Source organism: Panicum virgatum, chromosome 5K, assembly GCF_016808335.1.
Source record: "Panicum virgatum strain AP13 chromosome 5K, P.virgatum_v5, whole genome shotgun sequence".
Taxonomy (NCBI): Eukaryota; Viridiplantae; Streptophyta; class Magnoliopsida; order Poales; family Poaceae; genus Panicum; species Panicum virgatum.
The window spans coordinates 52,857,046-52,884,543 of NC_053140.1; the positions used below are offsets into that span (position 1 = coordinate 52,857,046).

The following is a 27,498-nucleotide window of genomic DNA, read 5'->3' on the forward strand; positions in this document are numbered from 1 at the left end:
TAGACCTAGGAGCTTCACATGGGCCCTACAGCCGAACAACATCAGGGTACGAACGGAGGCGGTGGGGATGGACGGCACAGCAGCTGGTGCAGCATCCAGTGCAGCCAGCCCGCCCAGCGAGTTCAGCGCATCCGAACAGACTGTTAGGGCCTGATTGGTTTGCGTATAGCCACAGCCTGGCTCGCATGCTGCGTACAGGCCCGCTGTGGCCAGGCTCGCCGGGTGCGAGAGGTGCTTGATTGGTTTGCGTACGCCTATATACAGACTTGGTTTAGACATTGTTTGGCTGCCTGCACATCCAATACAAAAGTGAATTTCTGTGTCTGCACGTTCTTCCATGCACACTCACACGCCCTCGCGCTTGCACCATCGGAGCCTGGCTCCAGGGAAACGGTCGATTCTCTCGTTCCTCCGGAGCCTGGCTGAGAGCAGCCTTTTGCATGCGCGCAACCTGGTCGAAGGAGTGGCGCAGGAAACCAAACACGCAGAGTCTGCATCCACCGGGCCTGGTTGAGCTGCATGCAGCCAACCAATCAGGCCTATCCCGCACGGCTTGTGCGTAGAGAGAGTAGACAGGCAAAGAGTGATGTTCTTTGTGTCTGTGGGGCCCATGAAATTATTATTAGAGCGACATGATGAACTATTTTTTTCGAAACTTACTTTTCGACGCAGATCTGCATGTACCATTTTCATACACCTAAAAGGATAATTTTGCAAAAAATTTAAGTTTTTAATGCTTCATTTTTATACGTCAAATCTCGACACATAAAACAAATGTGTACCTAATAATGTTTGCTACTGGTTAAATACACTCAACAAATAAAATGCCATAGCTTATTTGTAACAGGATCCAATATGGGAAGAACTTTGGGTGCAATTATTTATGTAAATATTGTTCATTTTTTTACTAGTAGAGATGTACGTGCCACATGCACGTATTGATTCTTCTTCTACCAAGCAACTATGCCATTTATTTTCTTTCCAAAAATAATACACATCTTTTTTTCCTTCCAAGAATAATGATGTCAATTATTATCCTTCCAAAATAATTAATGACACGAATTATAGGTAAATGTATGTGCAAAGAAAAGTAAAAGTGTGTGCCAAAGAAAAGTTATGTGGGTACAAAAGGTGGGTATAGAAAATTGCTGGTGTAAAAAAATATTAGAATTTTGATGAAAAATATTAACAAAACCAATCTCCCCCTCCCTTTAGTCAAACCTTTTGGCCTGACAAGTAGGGCCTCTGTGAGGGTACGGTGAGACTAATCTTGGTGAGAAAGAGTTTCAATTGTTTTAGTTTTTTTTATAGATTGACTCACCGATAGATCTAAATCTTTTGTACTTTACTAATACCGCAGTGCTATTCATCATGCTTACAATACATATGTGCGCTTTATTTATTAGAAATGAGTAAGTGATGATGGAGCAACCATGAGATTCTCATTCATGAATCATCATGCATATATATGCCGTATAAGAAATATTAAGAGTGAGATAATCTATCACGATCCAACGGCTCGAATCATCTAAGCGAACGTGCGGATATGACAAAACGGAGCAGAAGATCCCGTTAAAACATTACCAATCGAAGGTGCACATCATCATGTTGTCTTGTCCCGTTAATTATTATACATCCATATGATCAGTTAGGCGACCATGCATATAACATCATTGCTTAAGTTGACTGGTTTCTGCACGTGATTATCACCACTATCATCTTGATTCCTGCACGCAATAGCCCTGCTTTTCGATTTGTACTAAGATCAAGTCAAATGCACCTAGGGTGGTAACGGTCGTCAAATTTGACTTAAATAATTTAAGGGCCGGGTTCTAAAAAAGTCGGACTCTAATATCATATAATTTTAAACTAAAAAAGTTAAGAGACAAATTGAGCTGTGAAGTGACCACTAGGACCATGGTCAACACACCTATGTGGAAGGAGTGTCGTCCATGCGTACAGATATTAGGTGCAGTTCTGCAAGTGAAATACGGTGTAACACAACATCGTGACAACTATGGAACGTACGGTACGTACACTCGGGAAAACCTGCGGTCGTACTTCTCTCTAGGAAGACGGAACAATAATAGTACCAAAAAATGAACACATGGAATTGAAGGAGGATCCTACGACAGCATCAACCACAAGTGCTTACGTGTAGCAGCTGAAGTCACCCGTGATGTCTGGACTTCTGTGGCCGTAGCCGTGCCCCAATGCAATGCAGTGCTCTACTCCATTTCAACTTTTTTTAGAGTGAAAACATTTCAAATTTGATCAAATTTATGCAATAAATTATTAATATTTGTGATACAGAGCAAATAATTATTATTAAAATCCTTCATACTTTCATAGTATTTGGTGTTGTAAATCTTTGTAATCTTTTCTATAAATTTGATCAAATATAAAATTAGTTTGATTCTTCAAAAAAGTTGGAATAATTCACAATTTAAAACGGAGGGAGTATGGACTAGCCTAAAATTGTGTGGCCGCCGGCTGCTGGCCGTCAGTTCGTATTTTTGGTTGGTGGGGCCGGCGGACGTCCGAGAAATAAAACTGGTAGGTTCCCATACATGGAGTGACACCTACCTCAACGACATGGACACTTCTGGGAAAAGGGTGGCTAACCAATCAACTAAATCCAAGGACGAAGATTCGAGATTGCTAGCTAACGAGGTAATGATAGCATCGTTTTTATTTTTGAGTAAATTTCCTATATGTTATGAGAAAGAGTTCTATTTTTGTAGCATCGAAAATTTTGAATTCCCTTCTACAACAACAACTAAAGTTTTCATCAACTTCTGTCATTTATTCTACCACAGTTAATGACTAAGATATGAAATAGCCTTTATGCACCTGTCTCCGATTTTTTTTTCCTTATCCCCAATCGGGTGTCCTTCCTCTGAAAATCCCTGGAAAGGATGGCTCTATTTGATAGAGAGGATGCCCAACCATTGTTGAACCAACGATTTACCTTTAAAAAAAAATGTTGAACCAACGATGGAAATGTAGGTGGGGGTGTTATGTGTACTCCTACGGAACACCATCATGGAAGAAGCTTCAGCCTGGTGTATGTGGCTTGGGCGCTGCCTAGTCCAGGACTCCAGACGCTCACTACCTGCAGGTCACAGGAGGGAAGACTGAAAAGCTTAATGAAGAAGATGAGGGCAATTTGGTCATTACAAACAAAGCTTACAAGGTCTCATCTCATGCACTGACCTGAATGACGGAGTGACTAAAAAGACATGAGAGGAAATTAAAATTTTATTTTATCCGATGCATGCAAGAGAACTCAAAATTCCCAACGGCATTAAAGAGGTTGGAAAGTTTTGTTTTTTTGAAAACTGATGTTTTTGTTTTTAAATCTTACGGCCCAATAGCCGTGGTGGAGATGAGAGCCCACTAGCTTCCGCAGGCCGCAGCAATGCATGCGGGACAAGTTTGGGCCGATATTTTTGTCTGCTGCTGCTAGTCTGCCCCGTCCAACGGGATGACGAGATAACTTTGGCATCTTCAGAACAAATCTCACCTCAAATCAGTCAGATCGTTTTGATGCTGAAATCTGAGCTGATTCGTCTCGTGGTCCTGGGCGCAGGCAGCAGGAAAAACAAGAAGATGCATTCGAAGGAGGGTGCATGGATGACACCTAGCACGTTGCAAATCAACTGGTCACTACAATTACAAGAAACCACAGTAACATGGGGGCTAGTTTTTTTATGTTTAGTTTAAAGTCAAATTTATTAATTTTGAGTCCCACACAGCCTACGGCAATGATATGCCATCGCCATGCTGAACCTGAACTGACTTCATCGGCTTTGTGTTGATCGAGGGTGCTTCCGGTTCCACAGTGAAGAAGCCACCTACCAAACTAATGCAGTTGAATAAAGTATGTAGCGCACGCATAGAAGATTGAAGGGTCGTTACTCGTTAGAGCAAGATTAAGATTATGATCGGCGAGGAGCTGACAAAATCTAACGTGGAGGAGAGAGAAAGCAGAAAAGAGTGGATCGAGTAAATCGCTAAAGGATGGCAGAAAGCGGGCAAAGAGCACTGTGCCACAACGTTTCTCAATTCCATTGGCTACATGTCACTGACCAGCGCTGCGCTATTCTCTGCCGCTACCAGCGCCACATTAAATGTTGTCCACACTAACTTTATTTCCCCAGCGGCCGCAACCATTAGTCTAATCTCAATAGGAGTGTCGTAAGAGTGTCGTTGATATTAAATTTGCTAACATGTACTAATAGTACGAGAAGAGATAAAAGAGAAGTGTCATAATTATGACACTCCATTGGCACAGTTTTTAAGATTTCAGTCTAGATAACAATGTCGATAACACTCCTATTGAGACTGGCTTTAGCTCCACTCTTACCGGGTGGCGGGTGGGGGGCTGCTAATTAGCGGGCGCTTGCCGAAAGCAGCGAGGGCGAGCGATTTCCGACAGCAGCAAGCTTTCCACTTTTTGGAAATTTTTTATTTTTGCAATTTTTTATTTTTGGAATATGATAACTTATGTGTATAACTTTAACATATAATTTATTAATAATATTTTATTACGGACTATGATTTTAATATATAACTTTCAAATATATACAATTTATACACGTAATTTATACATACAGCTTCTAAATAACATTTGATTTATGCGTATAACTACGTCATTCTAACTTGTTACATAATAATTTTGTAGCACAATTTTGGTGACGGATATAAATTATACATATAGCTTTTGTTATAATTTAGATTAGAATTTTATTAGACAACTTATGTATATATATTATGCACCGCGTGAGTACAAATGTTAAATGTTACTATAATAAAAGAAACTAACTGAATGAGAAAAAGAAATATGAAAAAGAAAAAGAAAAGAAAAAGAAAAAAATCAAGTACGAACCTGCTGCGGCCTGCGTGCGGGGTGGGCGACGTGCGGCACGTGGGCCCGTTGTCTGTCGGGCGCTAGCAGGCCTTGGACCGAGCGAATTGGATTTGCGTGGCGGGTGACTCAGCCTGTGTTCGGCTGGTGCCCGCCCGGCTGGTGCTGGCTGGTTCTGCACTCATGCCGCAGCCGCCAGCAGCAGCCGAGCAGCCGCAGCCGTGCAGCAGTCGAACAGTATGTTAGGTACTTGCCTTTAAAATTTCAAAATTTTATAAGATTCTCTATCACATTAAATATTTCAATACATGCATGAAGTATTAAATATAGCTAAACAAAATAACTAATTACATAATTTGTTTATAATTTACGAGACGAATCTTTTAAACCTAATTAATCTAAGACGAAATAATAATTAACAAATACAAATGAAAGTTACACTACTTTACATCCAAAAATTTAAGCGGCCTCAATTTTCTGCGGTAGCCGTGTGGGGGCTGCAACTGGTCAAAGTGTGCGGTGTTGGCAGATAGGCAGGGTCACAGGAGTCCGGTGGATTTTTCTTCTGATGGAACACAACTACTGCCACTTACTTCCATTCGATTTCGTCAAAGCGTGTGGAATTGATTCTGTCAATGCAAGGTTCATGCACAAAGAACCCAGCAGGCAACCTCCCTCATTCCTAGCCGCGGAACGCACGCACATCATCCCACTCGCAGCAGGCATCATGGCCATGGCCAGTCCTCCCCTGCAGCATGCCTTCAGGCAAGAACAGCTCTACCTCGTCTTGTATTTGGACCAGGAGCATGATGGGGCAAGGCGGAACCAAAGGAGGGTGCTAAAGCCAAGCGGCAAAGGATTATTTGGTGTTACCGTGGTTAATGACTGGCCTATCTACGATGGCCCAGATCCCAGCAAAGCTAACATGGTCGCTCGTGCGCGAGGCCATCATATGCAGACGGGCAAAGACGACGAACGCGGCAGCTGGTTCCTTTCTTGCAGCATCGTCTTCTTGGATGGCTCATGGCACGTACGTTCCGGTTGTACACACTATTGGTTGTACAGTAACTACTTTCATGGCTCTCACTACACCAGAATGGAATTGGCTTGGCGGCCACAGATTACCTTGGCGGCCGAATTTTAGCCGCCAAGGAATATATTGTTTCCTTGGCGGTTTCTACTAATGGCCAAAGAAATATAATTTCATGGTGGATTTTGGAAGCGGCCAAGGAAATTTATAGTTACCTTGGCGGTTTTTTAAACCACCAAGAAAAATTACCATTTCCTTGGCGCTTTTTTGTTGAACCGCCAAGGAAAGTGCGCTAATATATTTTTGCTAGTGTTATATTATATTTTAATAATTAGTTTTTATCAAATTGAAGCACACCTTAGATACTGTTTTGATCATCTGGCACTAAACTTTAATCCATACTATTTAGATCCAAGGATTAAACTTTAGGTGGGACACAATTAAGTAGTATCTTTTTACCGTTGGGTTATTGATGTGCCTACATGCGCATTGTGAGTAGTAGTTTGGTCTTTTTCGCAGTTCGCATATTGGTTTAGTCCAAATTAGATGTATTTGAGGACTAATAGACTAAACTTTAGTTAGTTAGGGAGAACTAAACTTTAGTCTACATATTAGTCCACTTGTTTGGATCATGTAATGGACTAAACTTTAGGCCTAAAGTTTAGTACTGGATCCAAACGGACCTCTAAAGTTCTGCAATTATTTATAAAATTTACATATGATGTACAAATATCATGATGGCATGTGCAGATGGTTTTTGCACAACATACGTCATCCTGTTCTTAGTGTTAATACAAGGATAAAATACACATGCAACCATGGAATGAGTGCACATAAGAGTTGTTTTAGTCCTTATATTATAGGTACATGAAAATCATCACCATACTCACATCAAGCAAAGTTTGCATTCTAATCATCAAGATGGACTTGTGATGAACAAATGGATGTTCCAATATGATCTGTATATCACTTCTAATATCATATAATCAAAATTGGACCTATTGAATTGTGGCTGTCAACCCATTATTTTGTTATATTATTCTGATTCTTTGAAAACATTTCCTTGGCCAATGTAACAATAGGTGAAACAGAATTAACTTGGCGGTGGCAGGGAGACAAGAAATTAGAATAAACTTGGCGGCTACAACGCCAAGTTAAACCATAATTCCTTGGCTATTAGCGGCTGCCAAGAAAATCAAGTTACCTTGCGGCTAATGTCAGCCAACGAAAGATATTCACTTGGCGGAAAAGCATTCTCCAAGAAAAGAAATTTACTTGGCGGTTTTTGACTGCCAAGGAATGTCATTTACTTGTCGGTTTATAGCCGCCATGGAAAATTATATCCTTGGCGGTCATAACATTTTCTTGGCTCAATGAAAGTTTTGCCGTCAATCACATTTGCTTGGCGGACAAACCGCCGCCAACGATCATTTCCTTGGCGGTTTTTTGTATTTTCCTTGGTGGTTTTTGACCGCCAAGGTAATTCCGTTCTGGTGTAGTGTTTGAACGAACTTCCATGCTGTTCTCTGCACTACTTGTGCCCCCTTTGGGTACACCAAAAATAACTTTGTGCATCAACTGATTGTTGCATGTATGCGTCAAGCTACCCGGGTTCCACGCTTGTCGTAACAGGAATGATCGAGCAAGGGAATCCCAAGGGGGAGTGGGCAATTGTTGGCGGCACAGGAAAATTTAATCTTGCACAAGGTGCAATATACTATGATGTGGTGGATGATGATGGAGTAGCTTCAGTTATAAAAGAGCTTCATATTGGCGTGCTGTACACATCAATGGAAAGATCTTCTGTGAGTATAGAAAAGCTACCTTCAAGCTTGCTAACCCGTTAAAATCCCCAATAGAAGATATTTTGTAGTGCAAACTAAACATCACCACTTGATTCCCTCGTCTTCTGATTTTTTTTAATGCATGCCTGCAGCTTACACTGATGTTCTGCGAGTTCAATCCTTCAGAGGTTGATGATGCGATTGAGAATGGGACAGATCTCGGACGAGGTGCCTATGGCAGTGTCTACAAGGCCAAAATTCGGAACAAGACAGTTGCTATAAAGATTAACAATTATGGAAGTTGGCAAGGAGAGCGGGAGTTCAACCAAGAGGTAACTACAAACGAGACTACTAATACTAGATAGCACGCTGCTAATTATTACCACACGGTATCAAAAAAAAAATTATTACCGCACTGGCAAACAGTGAAAGGGATTACTTTGGAACATTTCAATCTATAAATTGACATAGCAATAGCTGGAGAAAATATAACAGAGGTAGCAGGCTTTCAACGCTTATAGCTTAGCTGACCTTTGTTCACTGGCTGCGGCACTGCACGTTGCTCCTTTTCTTTTCTTGATTTCACAACAGCTTCCATGTCTCTCTTGTTCTCCATGGATATATGCCATGTGCCCTTTAAGTAGTGCTTATAATTTTCAGACAACCAATATATATATATATATATATATATATATATATATATATATATATATATATATATATATATATATATATATCTTGTCCGTGACAGCAGCCTGAAACATGCAGGTCGAGATCCTAAGAAAGACCAGACATGAGAACCTGGTCACCCTCGTTGGAGCATGCAGCGGAAGGCGCGCCCTTGTTTACGAGTTCTTACCAAACGGCACCCTTGAAGGTCGCCTCGAAAAGGAACCGTTCCCATGGGAAGAAAGAGTCCGTGTAGCCACCGGCACGGCATCTGCTCTGCTCTCGAGTTCCTCCACAGCGCCAGGCCTGATCCCATCGCTCACGGTGACCTCAAGCCATGCAACATCCTTTTCGACGCGGAGTACGTCTGCAAGCTCGACGACTTTGGACTATCCCGCGCGTTGCGTTATACGAGCCACAGCAACACCGGGCCATGTTACTCCTGCGTTTGGCACCCCGTACTACATGGACCCGGAATTCATCCGGAGTGACAGGCTCACCCCTCAGTCTGACGTCTACGCTCTGGGCATCGTGATGCTGCAGCTAGTCACGGGGCGAGGTCCAGAGCATATCAGAGCTCGCGTGCTAGAAAAACTAGGTGAGGATGGCGAGACAGAGATGATATGTGAGCAGCTGGTGGATGCTAAGCTGGAGCTGGATGGTAAGTCAAAGCTCGACGCGGTGAAGATGATACGCCTGGGCCTGCGATGCAGCAGTGACATGAGAAGAGATCGGCCAGACCTTGTAACCGCAGTGCGTCCTGTGCTGGGATCCATGCTTCTTTCCTCTCAAGATCAGTTTGTGGACTTGTGGTAGCTAGCTGAGGTTCCGGGGGGCGGCATTGCATATATGAATTGAGTCACAAGAAGTTACGCAGATGCGAAGGCTGGGTCTGTATGTATGTTTATGCTTCATCTGTTAGTTCTTTCGGATCAAGTAGCAGTAGATCGAGTGGGAGTACTCACTGATTCTTGAGGAATTCGACCTTGCCATCACTGGTTCGTTGGGGAAGGACTGCTCTAGGGCAGCGACGCAGGGCGCAGAGGCGTCGCGGTGGCGATGGCGAGGTCGGTGAGGGCCGTTGACGCAGCGGGTCGTAGGAGTTGTGGATGGCGGCGCCGGTGGCGGTGATGGCGCGGCACAGTGGTGCTTCCCGTCGCTGACGTCCCCCTCTCTAGATCGGGTTAGGGTTTGGACGGTGGGAAACTGTAGCGGCGGCAAACCTCGTTCCCCAAGCCTCTAATCCCCACCTCCACTTTATAGGGCTACGCGACAGGGGCCCACCAACCTCATATTGGGCTGGGCGTCCCCGATCAGGACGCGAGTCAAGATTGGCCCAGTCGTTGGACTGGCCCGGTGGAGATCAATACTAACATTCTCCCCCTCGATCTCACCTTTGTACTTTAAAGTTTCTCAATTTGAACTTAACTCTTTACTTTCTCTTTAGTTGCTTTGCTATTGGCCTCATCTCATTGCAGATCAGTACGTAGAGCGTACCTCATCATGACGGTTATTAGTTACCGTCAGACTTAACAGCCACAATGTACCTTTCTGTATTGAAACAAGACCTTAACCTTTCTTTGGGCCCTTTAGAAATCCAGAAATCGTAGGCCTCCCGTAAAACCCATGTCGACTTGGGCGGTAGGCCTTTGGTAAGCGGATCCGCAAGCACTTGCTTGATATTTTGGTGCTCCATGATTTCATATGATTCTGGATTTTCTCCTTTGCAACATATAACTCATTGTCAATGTATTTGGCAACACACTTGACATGTTGCAATAGGAGTGAAAACATTCGAATGGTATATTGCTGTTGTCTACCATTATCAATTCCGGGTAATGATTTCCTTAACCATTTTGCCTGTCCTGTAGCCTCATATAATGCTAAACTTTGGGTACACGACCCACAATATCACAACTATTTTGCTTTGGAGCTTTTCCACAATAAAACTCCAAACTCGAGTGTTAGCTACTACTGTGGGCTTCATTAAACTCGCCAAAACTTGATTCTTTTTACTCACAATCTTTTGAGAGTAAATGTTTCTTTCTTAAATAGCATGAGGCAGACAATATTTTGCAAAATTGCAATACATTCTATAACTCCATTCCAGCGATCTATTGCTGGACTGGACTTCTGCCAAAATATCCCGGATACTTGCACTATGTCAGGATAAATTCTTTTGAGCACTAATTTTGCTTCCAACAGCTGAAGCACATAGAACCATTTCTTTTGATCGATCATATAACTGTTCCTGGAATCTTGAAAATTCCAAACCTATTACCCTTGACAATAGGACAGGCGTAGCCTTACTCGCATGCATACTATATATCTTTTAGAACTCTTGTCTAAGTATGCTCTCTGCGATAGTCCTGATACCCTCTTTTTCTTTTATTCCGGTGAATTTCCTTTCCTAGAGCGAATGATTCTTCACCGAGATTATTCTTATCAAAACTAGAGATCAAAATAACCTTCTTTGAACCTTTTCAGGAAAAGGATTTCCCATCTTTTGAACTTTGCATATTTGCAAATTGTCATTTTGCATTGACCTTTACTTAAAACCCAACTTTTCTTTGTTCTCATAAAACTTTAGATACTACTATTCTATGATCTGATATCATCAAGTGGTATCGCAATATTCTTTTCTTTTCACAACAAAACCATTTTGGTTATGTCATGTATATACTTTCTTGTGCAAATCTCCGTCGGGAGATATTGCTCCAACATCCATCTGATGCAATTCTAAAAGCAGTATGCCCTCAATTGCATTATGATTCTAAAAGAATCCTTTTATGAGACTGAATAAAATGCCTCATTATAACTTATTCTTTTCTTTGCACAAAACTTTTTATCATAAGTCGTGCTTAGCAACTTTTCATATTCCCTCAGGAGTCACGTTTCAATCTTGTAGACCCATTATAGCCTACTGTCTTGGCTCCATTAGGAACTTATTCTATGTTCCAAAATAAATTTGGAACTTTTAGGTCTCATTATATCTTCCATGGCTTCTCGCCACGTCGATGAATGAGACAACTCAATTTATGACATTCATACAACGTCAAAACATATGTTGAGACAATTTCAGTGCTTGAATCATAGGAGTGAACATACAGTCCCACTTCTTTTCAAGCCTTAGTTCTCGGCATACTTTACTCCCTAGATTATCCCATCTATTGCAAAGATGGAATATCTTCAAACTTTTGTTTGGGTTTGTTCTTTACAAGCCTCAAAGGGTGCTTTAAGAACCACCTTTTCTTTCGGGTGTTTTGAGCCCCAACTTTCTTTTCTTTCTATTTAGAGCTGAAAAACTCCAAGAATCTTGTTTATTTTCATGGTTGGGGTATCAACATTATGACCGTTGTACTCCTTTTTCGGTCATATTCACTTTGATAGATCATCCTTGTTTTTAAAATGCATCGCATTTAACTTTGCGGGGAAAATTCTCTCTAAATTTTAATCTTTCTTGTCTTTCTAATCTTGCTCCCCCTCGAAATATGGCACAAACTTTGCTGCCATAATTTCGAAACTATTTTTAACACTTGTGAACGAGGAGCCTTTGATTATTAGAACTTTATTCATATGACTAAGTCATACAAAATAATGGAAGTACCATTTCCTCGTTCTTTTTCAAGAGGTCCTCAGAGTTCTTGATTTGTTGCACTTTCAAGAACTCATCAAGTTCTTCATTATGCTATACTTTTGCAAGTCATGCTTGCAATCTTGGTTCGCATACAACTTTCTTTTTATCCTTCGATTCTTTTCAAGTCACTATCCAACATGCCACTATAGTAGTGCATGAGAATTGTTGGGATAACTTTAAGAGCTCCCCCCAGACTTCTTTACTTTTATGTGATACTCAAATAGCACATGAGTCGTCACAACTTTTCCTGTCATGCAGGATATAAGTGACAAAAACTTTTCCGACATGCGGTATAAAACATCAAAGGCATTTGCAACGCATGTTTAATTCAACGTTGGTCAAATTGAACGTGCGTCAAACTCATTTCAACTATTATCTTTACTGTTGAAGGACAAGATAACACTTTATAGAGATAAAATTTTGGTCACAATGACTAAAAATATGCACATATACTTTCTTTTCTGATTAAACCTTCTCGTTGGTTCCAATTTAATCAGAAAATTTAACGAATTACAATATTCGCAAAACTTTAGTGAGAGAAACCAAAACCTTTTCGAAAACAGTTGCATCTCTTTTCCATATCAACTAAAAGTCATAATGAAACAAGCACTTTTCTTTCTTAACCTCAAGCTGAGTAACATCAAAGCTTTATCTGTAGCGTTGAACGGAATCAACTTTTGTCTGTTAATTTCTCTCTACTTGGGAAGAATTGTATGTCTTAATTTAACGTTGGTCAAAATTAAAACATACAACTTTCCTTTACTTTCAATTCTATATCACCGTTGGGCAGAAATAGAACACATGACTAGAATAAAAATTATAATATTGCCATCATCAACTTTGGTCAGAAAATGACAACATCATAATAAACTTTAAATTTCTTTTCTTTAAAGAGCAAACTAATACTCAACTTGACACTTACAATGACAAAAAGGTGACAAAACATTCTTTCTTTGACATACAACAGTGGAAGCTTTTCTTAACCTTAAACTTAAGGGCACCTTTTTCCCACAGGGAAAACTCATATGAGTTTATCTTTCTTTATTGCAGCAGAAAATATTTTCTTTCTTTCAGAAGCTTTTCTTTTTTTTCTCAATTCTCTGAAAATTGATCACTTTGATGCAAAAATGTCAGAGAGTTACATTGAACTTGAAATCACAATGAAATTATAATATTGTTATCATCAACGTTGGTCAGAAAATAACAATATCATAATTAACTTTAAACTAATATCTTTCTTCTCCTCTATTTAAATTGTCACGTTGGTTCTAATTTAAATAGACGACGAGACCTTTACTTTGCAGCGGAAACATGTAAAATTCTATGTCCAAAGGCATTACTGTACTCTTTTATTCTCCTAAGCAATATACATGTTGGTGCAAAATTGAATGGAGAACAAACTGTGAACAAAACCATCTAAATATCATTCAAAATGCCTCTGGAAAAAAATGTTGAAAATCTGTTGAACTTTAGTACTGTGCTGGGAGGCCCAGTGAGCCAGCCAGCGGCCCACAGCGGAGCGTGGCCCACGGCCCGCGAGTGCGCGGCGCGCTCCCCCGCGCCTAGGCCGCAACCTGGGCCTGGGCCAGGAATTCGGCCCGGTTGCGGACCCCCCTGAGCCTCATCTGGCCCAAAACCGCACGCGTCGCTCAGGGCTGTCGGATGAAATCCGACGGTCCTCCATTGATTCCGGCCGGGCAAAACAGGCGTCGCCGGTCAGCTGCCCCAAACCCTAAACCATTTCTCCTCTTCCATCCTTTCTGCGCACCGAGCGGCGGCGGCCAAAGCGGCCGGAGGGGCGCCGCGCCACTGCGGCCCTCCCCCCCTTTGCCGGCGGCTGTGAGGAGCAGCGCCGCCCGCACGTGGCCGCAGCCCTGCCACCGGCCCATGGCCAGTGACCCGTCTTCTTTCCCCCTTTCTTTTCCTCCAACAAGCGGCGGCGGCCATGGATGGCCAGGGAAGGAGGTGGCAGCGCTGCCGCGGCTCTCTCGCCGGTGACAGCGCCCTTTCTAGCGAGCCCGCGCACGCACACCTCGGACGTCCCGACGGCGGGCAGCGGCGGCTCCTCTGGGTACCGAGCCCCGGCGAGCCGGCGCTCTGTGCTGTCCCATGCGGCTCCGCAGAGACCTAGGTGAGTCCCGCCGCCTCTTCCTTTGCTAGGGTTAGGGTTGGTTCAAAACCCGATCTGTGTCTTTCGATCTGTCCTTTGATTCTCTCGATTCGAGTTCGAAACACTCTCTTCCAACTCAGTCTACTCACTAGAGAAGGCTCTTGATACCATTGTTAGTTCTTTTGGATCAACTAGTAGTAGATCGAGTGGGAGTACTCAATGATTCTTGAGGAATTCGACCTTGCCATCACTGGTTCGTTGGGGAAGGACTGCTCTAGGGCAGCGACGCAGGGCGCAGAGACATCGCGGTGGCGATGGCCAGGTCGGTGAGGGCCGTTGACGCAGCGGGTCGCAGGAGTTGTGGATGGCGGTGCCGGTGGCGGTGACGGCGCGGCACAGTGGTGCTTCCCGTCGCTGACGGCCCCCTCTCTAGATCGGGTTAGGGTTTGGACGGTGGGAAACTGTAGCGGCGGCAAACCTCGTTCCCCGAGCCTCTAATCTCCACCTCCACTTTATAGGGCTGCGCGACAGGGGCCCACCAGCCTCATATTGGGCTGGGCGTTCCCGATCAGGACGCGAGTCAAGATTGGCCCAGTCGTTGGACTGGCCCGGTGGAGATCAATACTAACATCATCTTCATCATGAACATGCTTATGATTATTTTCATTCTTTTTTGGCGGAAAATATCACGGCCTCTATTCATCGCGCACTACTGCGCGCCAATGCGTCACACAAGCTTTTTTTTTTCATGCTCCCGCGCCCATGCTGTTGGGTCAGTTTTCGAGGCCTATTTTAGCCCATCGGCTCATATTAAGCTGGTCGAGCTTTTCCTTCTTTTTTTTATGCTGATGATTCACTACTCTAGTATAAGCCCGTCGGCCCATAAAATTTTGTTAAACATTTTGATATGTCTCAGAATATTTTTTAATATTTGGTAACTTTAAGAGTTGTTTCTAAAACACTAGAAAATTTGAAAATCCGGAGCATTTTGAATTGTGTTCAACAATTTGAATTGTATCGAAACCTTCTTTCAGAATAATTACAAATATTTCCAGAAAACTAGGAAATTATTTCAAAATTTGGACCTTTTGAAATTGTTTTCTATATTTTTGAAATGTCTCGGAACTTTTTTTAAATAATTACAAATGTTTCTAAAAATCAGAAAATGTTAAAACAACTCCGGTTTCCAAATGGGCCTCCAGCTTCGGCAACGAAGTAACGAGCCTCCATTTATGGTCCAATAGCTTTCCCATGCGCTCGCTCATTTTTTTTAAGATTAGAGGAAGTTTTGGTCTTGAACATTCACATGTACGACTATAAAGAACAAATTTGACCATAAAGTCAGAAGTTTACACGAGTACTTAGACTCCAAACCTCCAACCGAGTAACACAAAAGACAAGAAAGGAAGAAATAAAAAAGAAAACGAAAGACTAAGTTTCAATCTTTTTCTAGTCCTTCCTTCAACCCCTGATCCTCAAGTCGAAATATAAATCTCACATCAATTGTCTTCTTAGAAACTTTTGATGTAAAGATCGTCGATGGTCGTGTGCCTTTCCGTCGCTATCAAGGACTCGGAGACGACGTCTCAAGCGGAGAGCAATATTAAGATGCCGCCGCCGTCCGAACTACTTAATTGATTCTTTGGTTTTCACCTGGATTTGTCCCTTCAGATTGAGGTCCCCACGGTGATGTCTTCAACAAGAAAAATGATACCCACGGTACCATCATCACCAACACAAACTAGGCTTTCGCCCGAGAAGCTACATACCAAAAAGCAAGCCACGGCGAGAGGCGGCAGCCGGAGGCAAAGCCCCCATGGCATTGGCAGATAGAGGCAAAGCCCCCATGACGGTGGCTAGAGGAGCGAAGAAGACGTCTTCAACCTTGAGCTCAGCTAAGGAGAGAGACTTTGCGTGCGACGAGAGCCGCCGGCCTAGTTATTAGGACCGAACTGGCCGGTCCGACCGGTTAACTCGGGAACCGCAGCCTTTACCTGTTCGGTCCGCCTAAAAAGATCAGCTGTGCGACTGAATCGGGATAACCGGTTAACTCGAAAACCGCAGCCTTTACCGGTTTGGTCCGCCTAAAAGATCAGCTGTGCAACTGAACCGAGATAAACCGGTTGGACGGTCTAACACAGTTCGAATAGAGTTAAGTTTCATACTATACCACAAGTTGTAGCGTGGTGTAGTGGTGTGCTCCTTTGGTGGGAATGCCGCAACCATGGTTCGAACCCCTCCCCTCACCTATTGGTCCGCGTCGCTCCGCCGGGCCACCCCCACCGTGGGGAGCCGCGCCGTAAACCACCGTGCCCCCACCGCAGGGATCCACGCCCGGCTCGCCGCCGGCGCCCTGCAGATGCCTGCGCCACCGCTGCCACCAACATGACAACTCGATCTACATCTAGAAGAAGGGGAAATGGGAAAGATGCTGTGGAGCTCCTCGCTGCTGCCGGACTTCCGGCGACCCTCTCATGCGGTGGCGAGGCTGGGGAGGGGAAGAGACGCGGTGCTCAGAGCCGGCTGACAGATTTTCAGATTAAGATCCCACGCGCTCGCTCGTAACAATCATCTGCCATATATCCGCCACAATTCGCAGAAATAGCGACCAATAGATGCCCCAAAAGTATGGGTTACTTTCATTAACACATGTGCCCTGATTTGTAACCCTTTGTGATTTATGTGTGCTACAGGATCCAAACAATTTTTTTAATGGGAATAAGTGATTCCATTAAACATGTGATGCTAAATCGCGGGCAACCTCGTTTTCCCCACACGCATGTTGGTGCCAAAAACATTTTCTTTTTTACTTTCAGAAAACAAACCACCAACAAATCGACAGGTTCACAAACTTATTGACAGCACTTAACATTTCGGAACGAAAATCACCGGAGAACAGCCCAGCGAAAGCTCCGCTACTTTGAAAGCGGCTGAAGCTCTCCTTGAAGGAGGAGAAAGCCCACTACTTCGAGAGCCGTAGCCCACCAAAACTTCCATCTGCAAAACCGCAAGAAGAGGGCGGTTTTTTTATTTTTTATTTTTTTTATTTTTGTTTTTTACAAAAATATATTTCCTCCAGGGGACCTGGTCGCCCCGCTGTGGGGCGGCAGGGGCATTTCTACAAAAAATTTCGCTGAGAATTTGCGCTGAGGCCCCTGGAGGACCGGTCGCCCGGCAGTAGGGCGGCAGGCCCCGGCCGCCCGGCAGCGGGGCGACCACCTCCCAGAGGCCGCCGGCCCTCGTTTGCTTCACCAAAAATTCAAAAAAAAATCTCGGTTTGTCGTAATACTATTCATATAACATATAATGGTCTAACAGTTCATTGGTACTGCAAAAGTGTGCTTGCATTGCAAGGTAGCATAAACGAAGTTTGAGTACAAAATATGAAAACCAAGACGACAGGTCCATAATAACAATAGAGAAACAAGTGGCAACAACTAACCACCCATACCGTGCCGACCTCTCTTACATTGTGTGTGTACGTGATCTGTAGGGTAGATATGACGGTCCGGTGGCCTCACGTCTCTGGCAGGACGGCGTAACTGAGCCAGAGGTGTATGCAAGTTGGGATCATCGTCCTGGGCAGGCGTAGCAAACAACCATGTAAAGTCATCAAAGGAGGCCTCGTCGTTGTCTCGAGACCACCCTACAGATCACAAAAAACCTTTTTTAAGCAATGTTAAATAGGTGAATGCAATTCCATACAAATGATTGTACGTACCCTGTGTTGGAGGTGGTGGTGGATAGAAATAAACTCCTTGATATCCTTCTGGTGGCGGCATAGGGTGATACGAAGAAGGTCCCGCTCCGGTGAACTGTTGTGATCCTGAGTGTAAATAGTAATGTATGAGCATTCGATCATAAAATATAAGCAAAAAAAATTATGCACCACATATTTACCTAAAGTCCCTGCAGCTGGTGTCATAGAGGTAAACTGGGTTCCTTGAAACGGAGCCCCTTGCGAGGCACCTGACCCTCCATAGGGCTGAGAACCGGGGTACCCGTAGCCTGTGTGGAGTCGTACTTAAATATTGCCTACAAACATACGGATCGATAAATATCACACCATACCTTCGTACTGTGGGTGGTATGGGGGAGGCTGCTGCACTACGACACCACAAGGAACCGACGTGGACGCTTGCGACGATCCGTAGGAATCCTCGTACACCGTCCGCGTACCAAAGGCCTAAAGGATGCCTCGGGCTCTATCACGTTGAGTGGTCTAGGCCTCGAGTTGCGCCGGTATGCTCATCGTAGACCCGTCATGAATCCTCATTACATTCAGTGAGCAATCTAATTCAAGCAACCTACACATTTCGAACTGCAACCAAGAAAACTTAGTCCACAAATCTTAAAAGATTGAAAATGCCGTCAATATTTATTCACCGTCCCAGCTAGTGCCTCATCCCTGTGTTGGGCATAGCCATCCTGCGAAGTCGCAACATGCGGCTGTGGATGCATGTCAGCATACGTCAAGCGGCAACGAGTTTTATGTTTGTACAAGGTCAGGTACGCCCTAAACGAAGCCTCAATGTGTGGACCGGTGTCCTTAACCAACTGCTCGTCTGCATTATCCCACGCAGCCACCCACGGTTGTAACCTAGTGACCCACATGATGGAGAAAGGATGTCCAGCCCTTGACAAACTACACGTTAAATAGAAATTAGTGACACGTTATTAGTACATGGGGACTTATACGCACAGGGAAAGACTGACGTTGACAAAACTGCCTCATGACTCTGTCCGGGCAGTGGGCCTCAACTGCAACGTCGTACACCAAAGCTGCAGTAGTCATCCATAGGCTCTGGTCCTGTGTGCAAACTGAAAATATCCCAAGCGGTGCACGTGTGGCTATAGCTGAAGGTCTGTATGGCTCCCACACAATATCTTCTGGGGTCAATCGATCAAATGCTATGACAAACTCAGGATAAGACCGCCGGGTCTGTACATGTGCTCATGTTTTCTGCAAAAATAAAAATTATGTGTCCATAACGAATGTATTGAGGGAACAATGTATGACCATAGTATGCATAGAATGTAAACTTTTATCGGGTCCATACCTGTCGAGAGTACCAGAGAGTTCCCATGGTGGGCCTATCGTCCTCCGTGTCACCGTACATATTCGGTTTGTATGGTGACTGATCAATCATGGGACGACCGATAGCAATCCTCTCGTAAGACTAAAGCTGTAGTAGAATTGGGCACCCCGTTAGGACAGCATTGCGATCATTTTGCCGTGATGCCTTGCAGAGTCCACGATATGTGCATGCAAGAATCGCTGAACCCCAACTATATAAGGGTATGGCATCTTCATCTGCATCGGCGATCTCCTGTGCGTAGGGCACAAGCACCCTATCCACACAGTGGCCGTATGAGTTGTTGAACATGATGTACCCAAACAATCACAACAGGTATGCCTCGAGTGATCTAGTCACGCTGTAGTCATCAGCATCGGCTGCCGATAGGTCCGGCTGCAATGAAGTACGAACATTGAGAATAAGAAACACATGAGGTATTTCAAAGCTATAAAATGCATCAACACATCGTTTTGTAGGAAGTTGTACCTGGAACTGTAGGAGCAATGACTTCGAAGGGCCTTTCGACTGTGGGTGCTCATTGAAGTCTTCAGGATCAATCGTGGTGGCAACACCTACAAAACGTTGCTCAAGGTCCTCCAACCACGTAGAAGGTACCACGCGGGGCCCGACAGCGTCCCCGGTGATAGGAAGGCCAAGCAGCATCGCAACGTCCTGCAGGGTCGGTGCCATCTCGCCACAAGGGAGGTGGAACGTGTGTGTCTCAGGTCTCCATCTGTCAACGAGAGCTGAAAGTAGAGACCTGTCTAGCTTCATCAAGGCACTCTTAGCAAGACGAGCCACGGTAAGAAGACCTGCCTCACTCAGCTTGCATCATATAGTGCATAAACGTTAGTACATTATATAATGAAATGTATAACGGACGAAAACAGAAAATAGACGACATATCACCTAGGCACCCATCGTGGGTCTACAGGAACCAACTCTGCAGGTGGACGTGGACGCAGCACGTTGAGTTGTTGGTGCTGAACCACAGCAAGAAATGACCGGTGACCCGAGTCTATTGTTGGGTCCAGCAATGCAGGAGTAACCCCGGCCATACCTACCACGTAAGATCAAAACAATGCAATACAATCACACACATCTAAATTAAATAGTACCATCGTACCACACTATATGTCCATACATAACGAAATTATATTGTTACATGCTACCATCTGGTTCAACTACACATACATACATAATAAAATTATATTGTTACATGCTATCATCTGGTTCAAATACATATCCATACATAACCGAACCTAAATCCTTAATCTAACACTAATCACTACTAACATTAATTAAAATGATTGCTAATCTAATGTGTCAACGCTAATCACTACAAGTAACTACACCTAAACTAGAAATATGGTTTTGACCTTACTCACTATAGTAACTGATTGCTAATCTACTGTGTCAACAAAAATAATTACAACATAATCTATTTGTAAAGTGTAGAAAATTTTAGTTACCTGCAGTCGCCGGCTTGAAAATCCGACAAGGCTTCGCCGCTTTGCCTCTCCCTCCCTCCCTCTCTTTTCTTTTTTTCTGGATTTTTAGTGAGGCAAATGAGGGGGTGGGGGGCAGCCAACCCCTTATATAGGGCCGGGGGAGGCGGTCGCCCCGCTACCGGGCGGCCGGGGCCTGCCGCCCCGCTGCCGGGCGGCCTGGGGGGCCGGCCGCCCCGCTGTCGTGCGACCGGTCCTCCAGGGGCTTCAGCGCAAATTCTCCGCGAAATTTTTTGCAGAAAAACCCTGTCGCCCCGCAGCAGGGCGACCAGATCCCGGCCGTCCGACAGCGGGGCGGCCGAGGTATATTCCTGTAAATTTTGAAAACGAAAATATATTTTTATAAAAAACAAAAATAAAAAAATAAAAAAAAACCGCCGAGAAGAGGAGGGCGGCAAAGGCAGAGGCGGCGGCGGCCCACAAAACTCCACGGAATCTTCCTTCCTCCACACACTGACACAGACACAAAGCAACGCAGGAGCGGGAGGAGAGGAGGCGGCGGCCGCGCGACACCGGCACGCCGTGAGGCGGCATCGCGGACACGTCCTACGACAAATCGTGCTAGGAGACGACGGCGCGACCTGAGCTGGTAGCGATGGGTACCATGGGCCGCCAACGCTATCGGTTGCTGCGGCATCCCCCGCGTCCGATCGAGCCGCGCGCCGAGAGGCTTCCGCCGGACGGGGCTTCAGCCCTGCCTATTCGTTGAACAGCTTCTGGATTCCAGAATTTCAGCCCCACTTTGGTCATCTGCATACTCTTGTGATGCTGAAATGTTGGATGAATCGTCTCCTAGGCCCAAGGCCGCAGTCGACATCAATTTTCAACGAGTTAAGATATGGTCGCAATCTGTAACAAGCATAGTTTTAAAAGATTATGAGGTAAACAACTCAGCACATCTATAACTGCATGCATGTATACACCGATGAAATGAATGTTAGGCAACCACCCGTATAACTTTGACATGATCATAAAAATATGGTGTAACGCTCATGTGCTACTTTATAGTTTTATACTAGTAATGACAGATAAGTGGCTAACGGTGTGTGCGTCCAAACTATTCTGCAACACTCTGGATTTCTAATGGTTTCTTGTCCAAATCAGCTTACTTTGGGAAGATTTCTGTGGGCTGTGGCTTCCTTTAAGAAAAGGATATAATCACTTTCAGTATCGTGGCCTGTGTCGTGACTGAATGACCTCATATGGACACATGACGGTCATGCTGGTTTTCTATTGTGATCCTTTATTACAGTGACACGGAGTTTTATTCCAAAACAATTATTCCAACTGTCGGTTTGCCACTTGTTCTAGTCTTCTAGATGATTAATGGGCACAATGAAGTCTACGATATTGTAGTTGAGTTGTGGATATACATCAAGTCATCAATGAAAGTGGTATTGCAACGAATCCAGAGCCCACTTGCTGCAGCCTCATTTTCAGAAAGATATCTGAAGGCATGCTCAGGATAGGTACCTTTTTTGACCAGTGAAGCTAATGACTATCCTGTACTAGTGTCATCACCCGTGCTCACATCACCTGAAACATGTAAGAATCCCATCATCCTCTTCCCTCTTTTGCATTCCCTGGGAAAGTATATTTGTATCATTCAGATTGTGGGTTCTCACGAAGCGTGTACTCCATTATCTTTATTTATCAGATTAACAAAAACTTGTGGGACACCTTCAAACTACTTTTGACCTAGGATTCAAAGATGGTTAATAGTCATAACTGTGTATACACGAGTGTGATGAGAGAAAGACTTGCCTAGTGCCTATACCTTACTTCAGTCATAAAAGAATTAAATTAATGAACGTGGAATTAACGTGAATACAAACACAATCAGTTTTTTACGCAAGGCTTCAGACTAAGCTTTCTAGAATCAAAAGGGGGTCAAACTGAGAATGAATGATTAGGGCAGGTAAACTTACGACAACTTTGAGCTGTACCTTTTGCTTACTGTCTTCAAAAGGTCATAGATTTGGCATCAAAGTCTCTCACCAACCACACAACATGTATCACATTTCACTTGATATGTTGACATATATTTCAGATAGTGATCTATCAGGATATATTTATGTGAATAATGATCAATAGAGTTCGTTCTTTCTTGTTAGATCATCAACACATACATCTTGGTGTACTCACTCAAGTGCTCAAAAGTGCATAATACTACCTATCTTGCACGTTGTGAGCTTTTGCAACTTCTATTGCAAATATATATGTGTAAAAATGCAGTATGGCAGTCCCTTCGGCTGAAATCAAGAACTCAATGGACGTCATGATCTAACAATATCAATAGAAGTATTGTATGCTGCTAGCCTGCTACTTGTTTAGAATGGTTATGCTTACTTATGGGTCTGTAATATTGTTGCCATCGCCATCACCAAGAACATTACATTATCACCCTAGAAAATATTATTATGTTAGCAAAAGGCTCTAAATTGTCAGTTGCATTAGGCCCGATTCATTTATTTTGCTTGAAGCTTACCCCATGTTTTAGCATAAATCACTCACAGGTTGGTGCGGAATTTTATTCTTAAAATCCTCCTTTTAGTTTACATTACTAGTAAACTCATATGCTATTTCTTCATTTTTTTTCTAATATGCTGCAACCTTTATAAAATGCCAAAATTTGGAGAAATAAAGAAAGGTATAAGATTATATATATTTATTTACTTATATTAATTCTACCAAGCTTGGGCCTAAAATAGTAGATCTGTCCCATCTGCAGATGTGCTCACATGCCATCATTTGTAAATGATTGCTTAACTAATTTTCATGCAACTATACAAAGAAAAGCACGTAACTGTATTCAAATGGCAAATTATGAACCTGATTTAACCACAATGATAAGAACTGGGATCCGAGAGCCTAAGATTAGATCCGGCACATTTAATATCTAGAGTTTAACCACTAACAAGAACTGAGAATCTAAGCTACACTAGATTTGGCACTACTATCTCTCTACATATGTAGAAAAGTCTTTGCATGATGGACTAAGAAGACGTCCATCCATCTCCCCATGTCTATCTTTCAGTTCTTCACATAAATAGGCCTCAGGTTGTGTTTATAAGTTCATCTTGAGACCCATACCTCACATAGAAAAATATTATCTATTGCATCATACATCTGGACATATGCGTGTGGTTTATGATTGATTTTTTTCGCGACCGTGTCTGAGCACGTTTTTCATTAAGAGGGGAAGAGTTTTGAATACAAAAGAAGAGGGAGTGGTTTCGGAGAAGGGAAACCATCCCACCATACCCTAGAAAGCTACACTGGTACAACTGTGCGACCTGCTGTCGAACCTAAAGGAATTAAACAATATTCCAGGCACCTAAACCCCGCCTGTAGCCAAAACAAAATCTCATCGACCACCCAAGCTAGAACTTCATCTAGAGTTTTGACACATCGATCAAAAGTTCTATTGTTTCTCTCCTTACAGACTATCCAGCACGTCAACACAACCAACGAGTCAAAGGCAGCACGCATATCTTTCCGAATTCTCTTTCTCGCAGTATGCCACCAATCAGCCAGTGTATGGTCATGTAAGGTAGGAGCGATTGCCCCCCATCCTACTTTGCGAAATAAGCGGAACCAGAGTTCCCTAGAGAAAGGGCAAGCGACCATTAAGTGATCAAAGGTCTCCGATGATTGAGATCATAGGGCGCATGAGTCATCTTCCTGCAGACCATGACGCTTACGCCTGTTTGCTGTCCAACATCTATCGTGCAGCCCAAGCCAAATGAAGAACTTGCACTTTGCCGGTGCACGTGTCTTGCGTAGTACCTTGGCACCAAGGACCGGATGCTGCCCGATAAAGAATGCAGCGTAGGCGGAGGAGGTAGAGTAGCATTTCTCAGAAGTCCACTTCCAACAAATGTTGTCAGGGAGACCAGGGACTAATTGCACATCTCTTGTCAAGTTCCATACCAGCAGGTAATCCATAATCACCTGCACGGTTAGGGCACCAGAGATGTCCCTTATCCAGCCATCCTCGTGCAGGGCTTGGGCAACAGTCCTTTGTTTCTTAATTCTGGGGCTAACTGCAGCACAAAGACATGGTGCAAGATCGGCAAGTGATTGACCTTGAAGCCATCGATCAGTCCAAAACAGGGCTTTATTGCCATCACCAAGCTCCACAAAAATGGAGGCTTGGAACATAGCTTCCACCACCTGTTCCTTTTCATTCGGCAAATCATGCCACGACCGGGTATCATCAGTGCGCCTCAGCCACAACCATCTCAAGCGTAGTGCGTACCCAAACCGCTGCAAATCAACCAAGCCCAGCCCGCCTAGTTCCGGCGGCCTGCAGACTCTGGGCCAAGCCAGTAAACAGTGCCCGCCTTTTGCCGAATTAGCACCCGTCCAGAGGAAACCGCACCTAATATTATCAATGCATTTGATTGCCCTAGAGGAAATATTCACAGCCATGGCCGTATGTGTTGGAATTGCGGAAAGGGTGCTTTTGATGAGAACAGCCCGACCAGCACGGTTTAGTAGATTAGCCTTCCAGGCTGGTAGGCGGTTAGCCACCTTGTCAACTAGAGGCTGCAGAGTAGACTTGCTCAGCTTTGTCAACCCAAGAGGGATGCCCAAATACTGGATAGGAAATGGGGCAATCTTGCCTGGGAAATGACACAAGAGTGCTACCGTGGCTTCTAGGTTGCACTGGATCGGTGAGATGGTGCATTTGGAAAGATTTGTTTTCAGACCTGATGCCCCAGCAAAGATATCGAGGATCACTCTAGTGAGCAACAAATCATGTTGCGTCGGCGACAGAAAGATTACCACATCATCGGCGTACATGAAGGCTCTCTCCTTTATTTTGGGGTGCAGTTGGAGCAAGAGGCCGCGGCTGTCCGCAAGCTTCAGCATAGCATTCAATCCTTCCATCACCAAAACAAACAGCAACGGTGAGAGAGGGTCACCCTGGCGCAAGCCCCTGGCATGACATATCCTTTTTCCAGGGGATCCATTTAATATGATCTTTGTGCTGGCTGAGGATAGAATAAGTGAGATCCAATCAAGCCATCGGTGCGAGAAGCCAAGATGTTCCATCAGGCCCAACAAAAAATGCCAATTCACTGTATCAAAGGCTTTGGCAATATCGACCTTTAGTAGGGCACTCGGCGTTTTGCTTCGATGTAGTAGCTTCGCTGTTAACTGAACAACTTTATAATTGTCATGGATGAGCCGAGTTTGGATGAAAGCACTCTGATTGGACATAACCAGCCCCTTCATATGTGGCGCAAGGCGACGCGCAAGCACTTTGGTGAGCAGTTTTGCAAAGCTGTGGATCAAGCTAATAGGCCGGAAGTCACCTAAACAGAAAGCGTCATGCTTCTTGCGGAGAAGGATTAGGTAAGCTTGATAAACTAAGTAGAAGCTACGCCCATCCAGCGACCAGATGGCTTGGAAAGCCGTCATAATATCCTCTTTGATCACCTGCCAGGCTGTTCTGAAGAATAATCCCATAAATCCATCAGGGCCTGTGGCCTTATCAGTGGGCATATCCATGATAGCTTGCCAGACCTCGTCGTCACTAAAGCAATGATCCAGAAGTAGATCCCGGACGGAAGGCAAGTTCAGATTCTCAAAGTTGATCAAATTGTATTGTTCCCCACGGGACCCCAGTATGTTGTCGAAGTGCTGGAAGGCCAGATTCGCCATATCCTCCTCCTTAACCAGGATAGCATCATCTGAATACAGCTTGGTTATATGATTTTTGCGACTTCTATGACAGGCTTGCAAGTGGAAAAATCTCGTATTGGCATCGCCCTCCGCCAAGTAAGTGATGCGAGCGCGCTGCCTGACAAGAGTTCTTTGCATTGAGGCAAGGCCCAAGGAGCATAACTTTGCTTTCCTACGAAGCGCCATCTCATGTGGTGCAAGGATTCTTTGGTCCTGTGCCGCCTCCAAACGGTAGACAATCTCCTTAGCGATGGCAAGTTGCAAACGCACCGACCCGACCTGCTTGGAACTCCAACTCCGGAGGGCCTTAGCTGTGTTACGCAGCTTGAAATCAAAGCATCGGAAAGCATCAACCTCACTATGGGACCACGGCAAAGGAGTGTTCCAAGCTTCTTGGACCACCTGAAGATACCCCTCACATTTAGGCCAAAAATTCTCAAAACGAAAGCGGCAAAAGTGTGGGAGAGAGCAGTCAGTTTTGAGCAACAAGGGTGCATGATCAGAACATTGATATGCCAGAGCCGACAGGTCATGATTAGGGAAGGCGTCCACCCAATCGTCCGTAGCGAAGACGCGGTCAAGGCGTTCAAGCGTGGGAATGTCCCGTTCATTCGACCACGTGTAAGAACGACCCTTTAGATGTAACTCTTGAACCTCCACATCAACAATAAACTGCCTGAAGCGGCTCATCATACGTCTATTTAGGCGGCTGTTGTTTTTATCCTCTGCCTGATAGATCAGATTAAAATCCCCCCAAATCGCCCAAGTTCCCTGGCATACTGTGCGTACCTCCCTAAGTTCATCTAGGAAATGAATTTTCTCCTGGTCCGTCTGTGGCCCATATACAGAGGTAAGCCACCAGGTTTCATCACTCTGTAACAACGTGACCCTAGCCGTGAGAGAGAACTCCCTGATTATTGGATTGGATACCGACCAGATGTTGCTTTTCCACGCCAGCAGAATTCCACCACAAGTGTTTGAGGCTGGCTGGAAGAGGTAGTCGAAGTTGGCACCACAAATTTCCCGCACATAAACGTCTGAACAAACATCAAGTTTAGTCTCCTGAAGGGATAACAGAGAAATACTCTCCTGATCGACCAACTCGCGGACCACATTCC

The 27,498-nt window shown here is 44.3% G+C and overlaps 1 protein-coding gene across 1 annotated transcript; it reads left to right on the top strand.

Moving 5' to 3' along the window:
• Window positions 1-5,582: 5,582 nt before the first annotated feature.
• LOC120710235 (U-box domain-containing protein 70-like) lies at window positions 5,583-26,521 on the top strand. The gene is made up of 5 exons (XM_039995884.1): window positions 5,583-5,896; window positions 7,504-7,705; window positions 7,837-8,016; window positions 8,453-9,014; window positions 26,433-26,521. The coding sequence occupies exons 1-5, from the start codon at window positions 5,598-5,600 to the stop codon at window positions 26,519-26,521; spliced, it is 1,332 nt and encodes a 443-aa protein (XP_039851818.1). The 5' UTR covers window positions 5,583-5,597.
• Window positions 26,522-27,498: the final 977 nt, after the last annotated feature.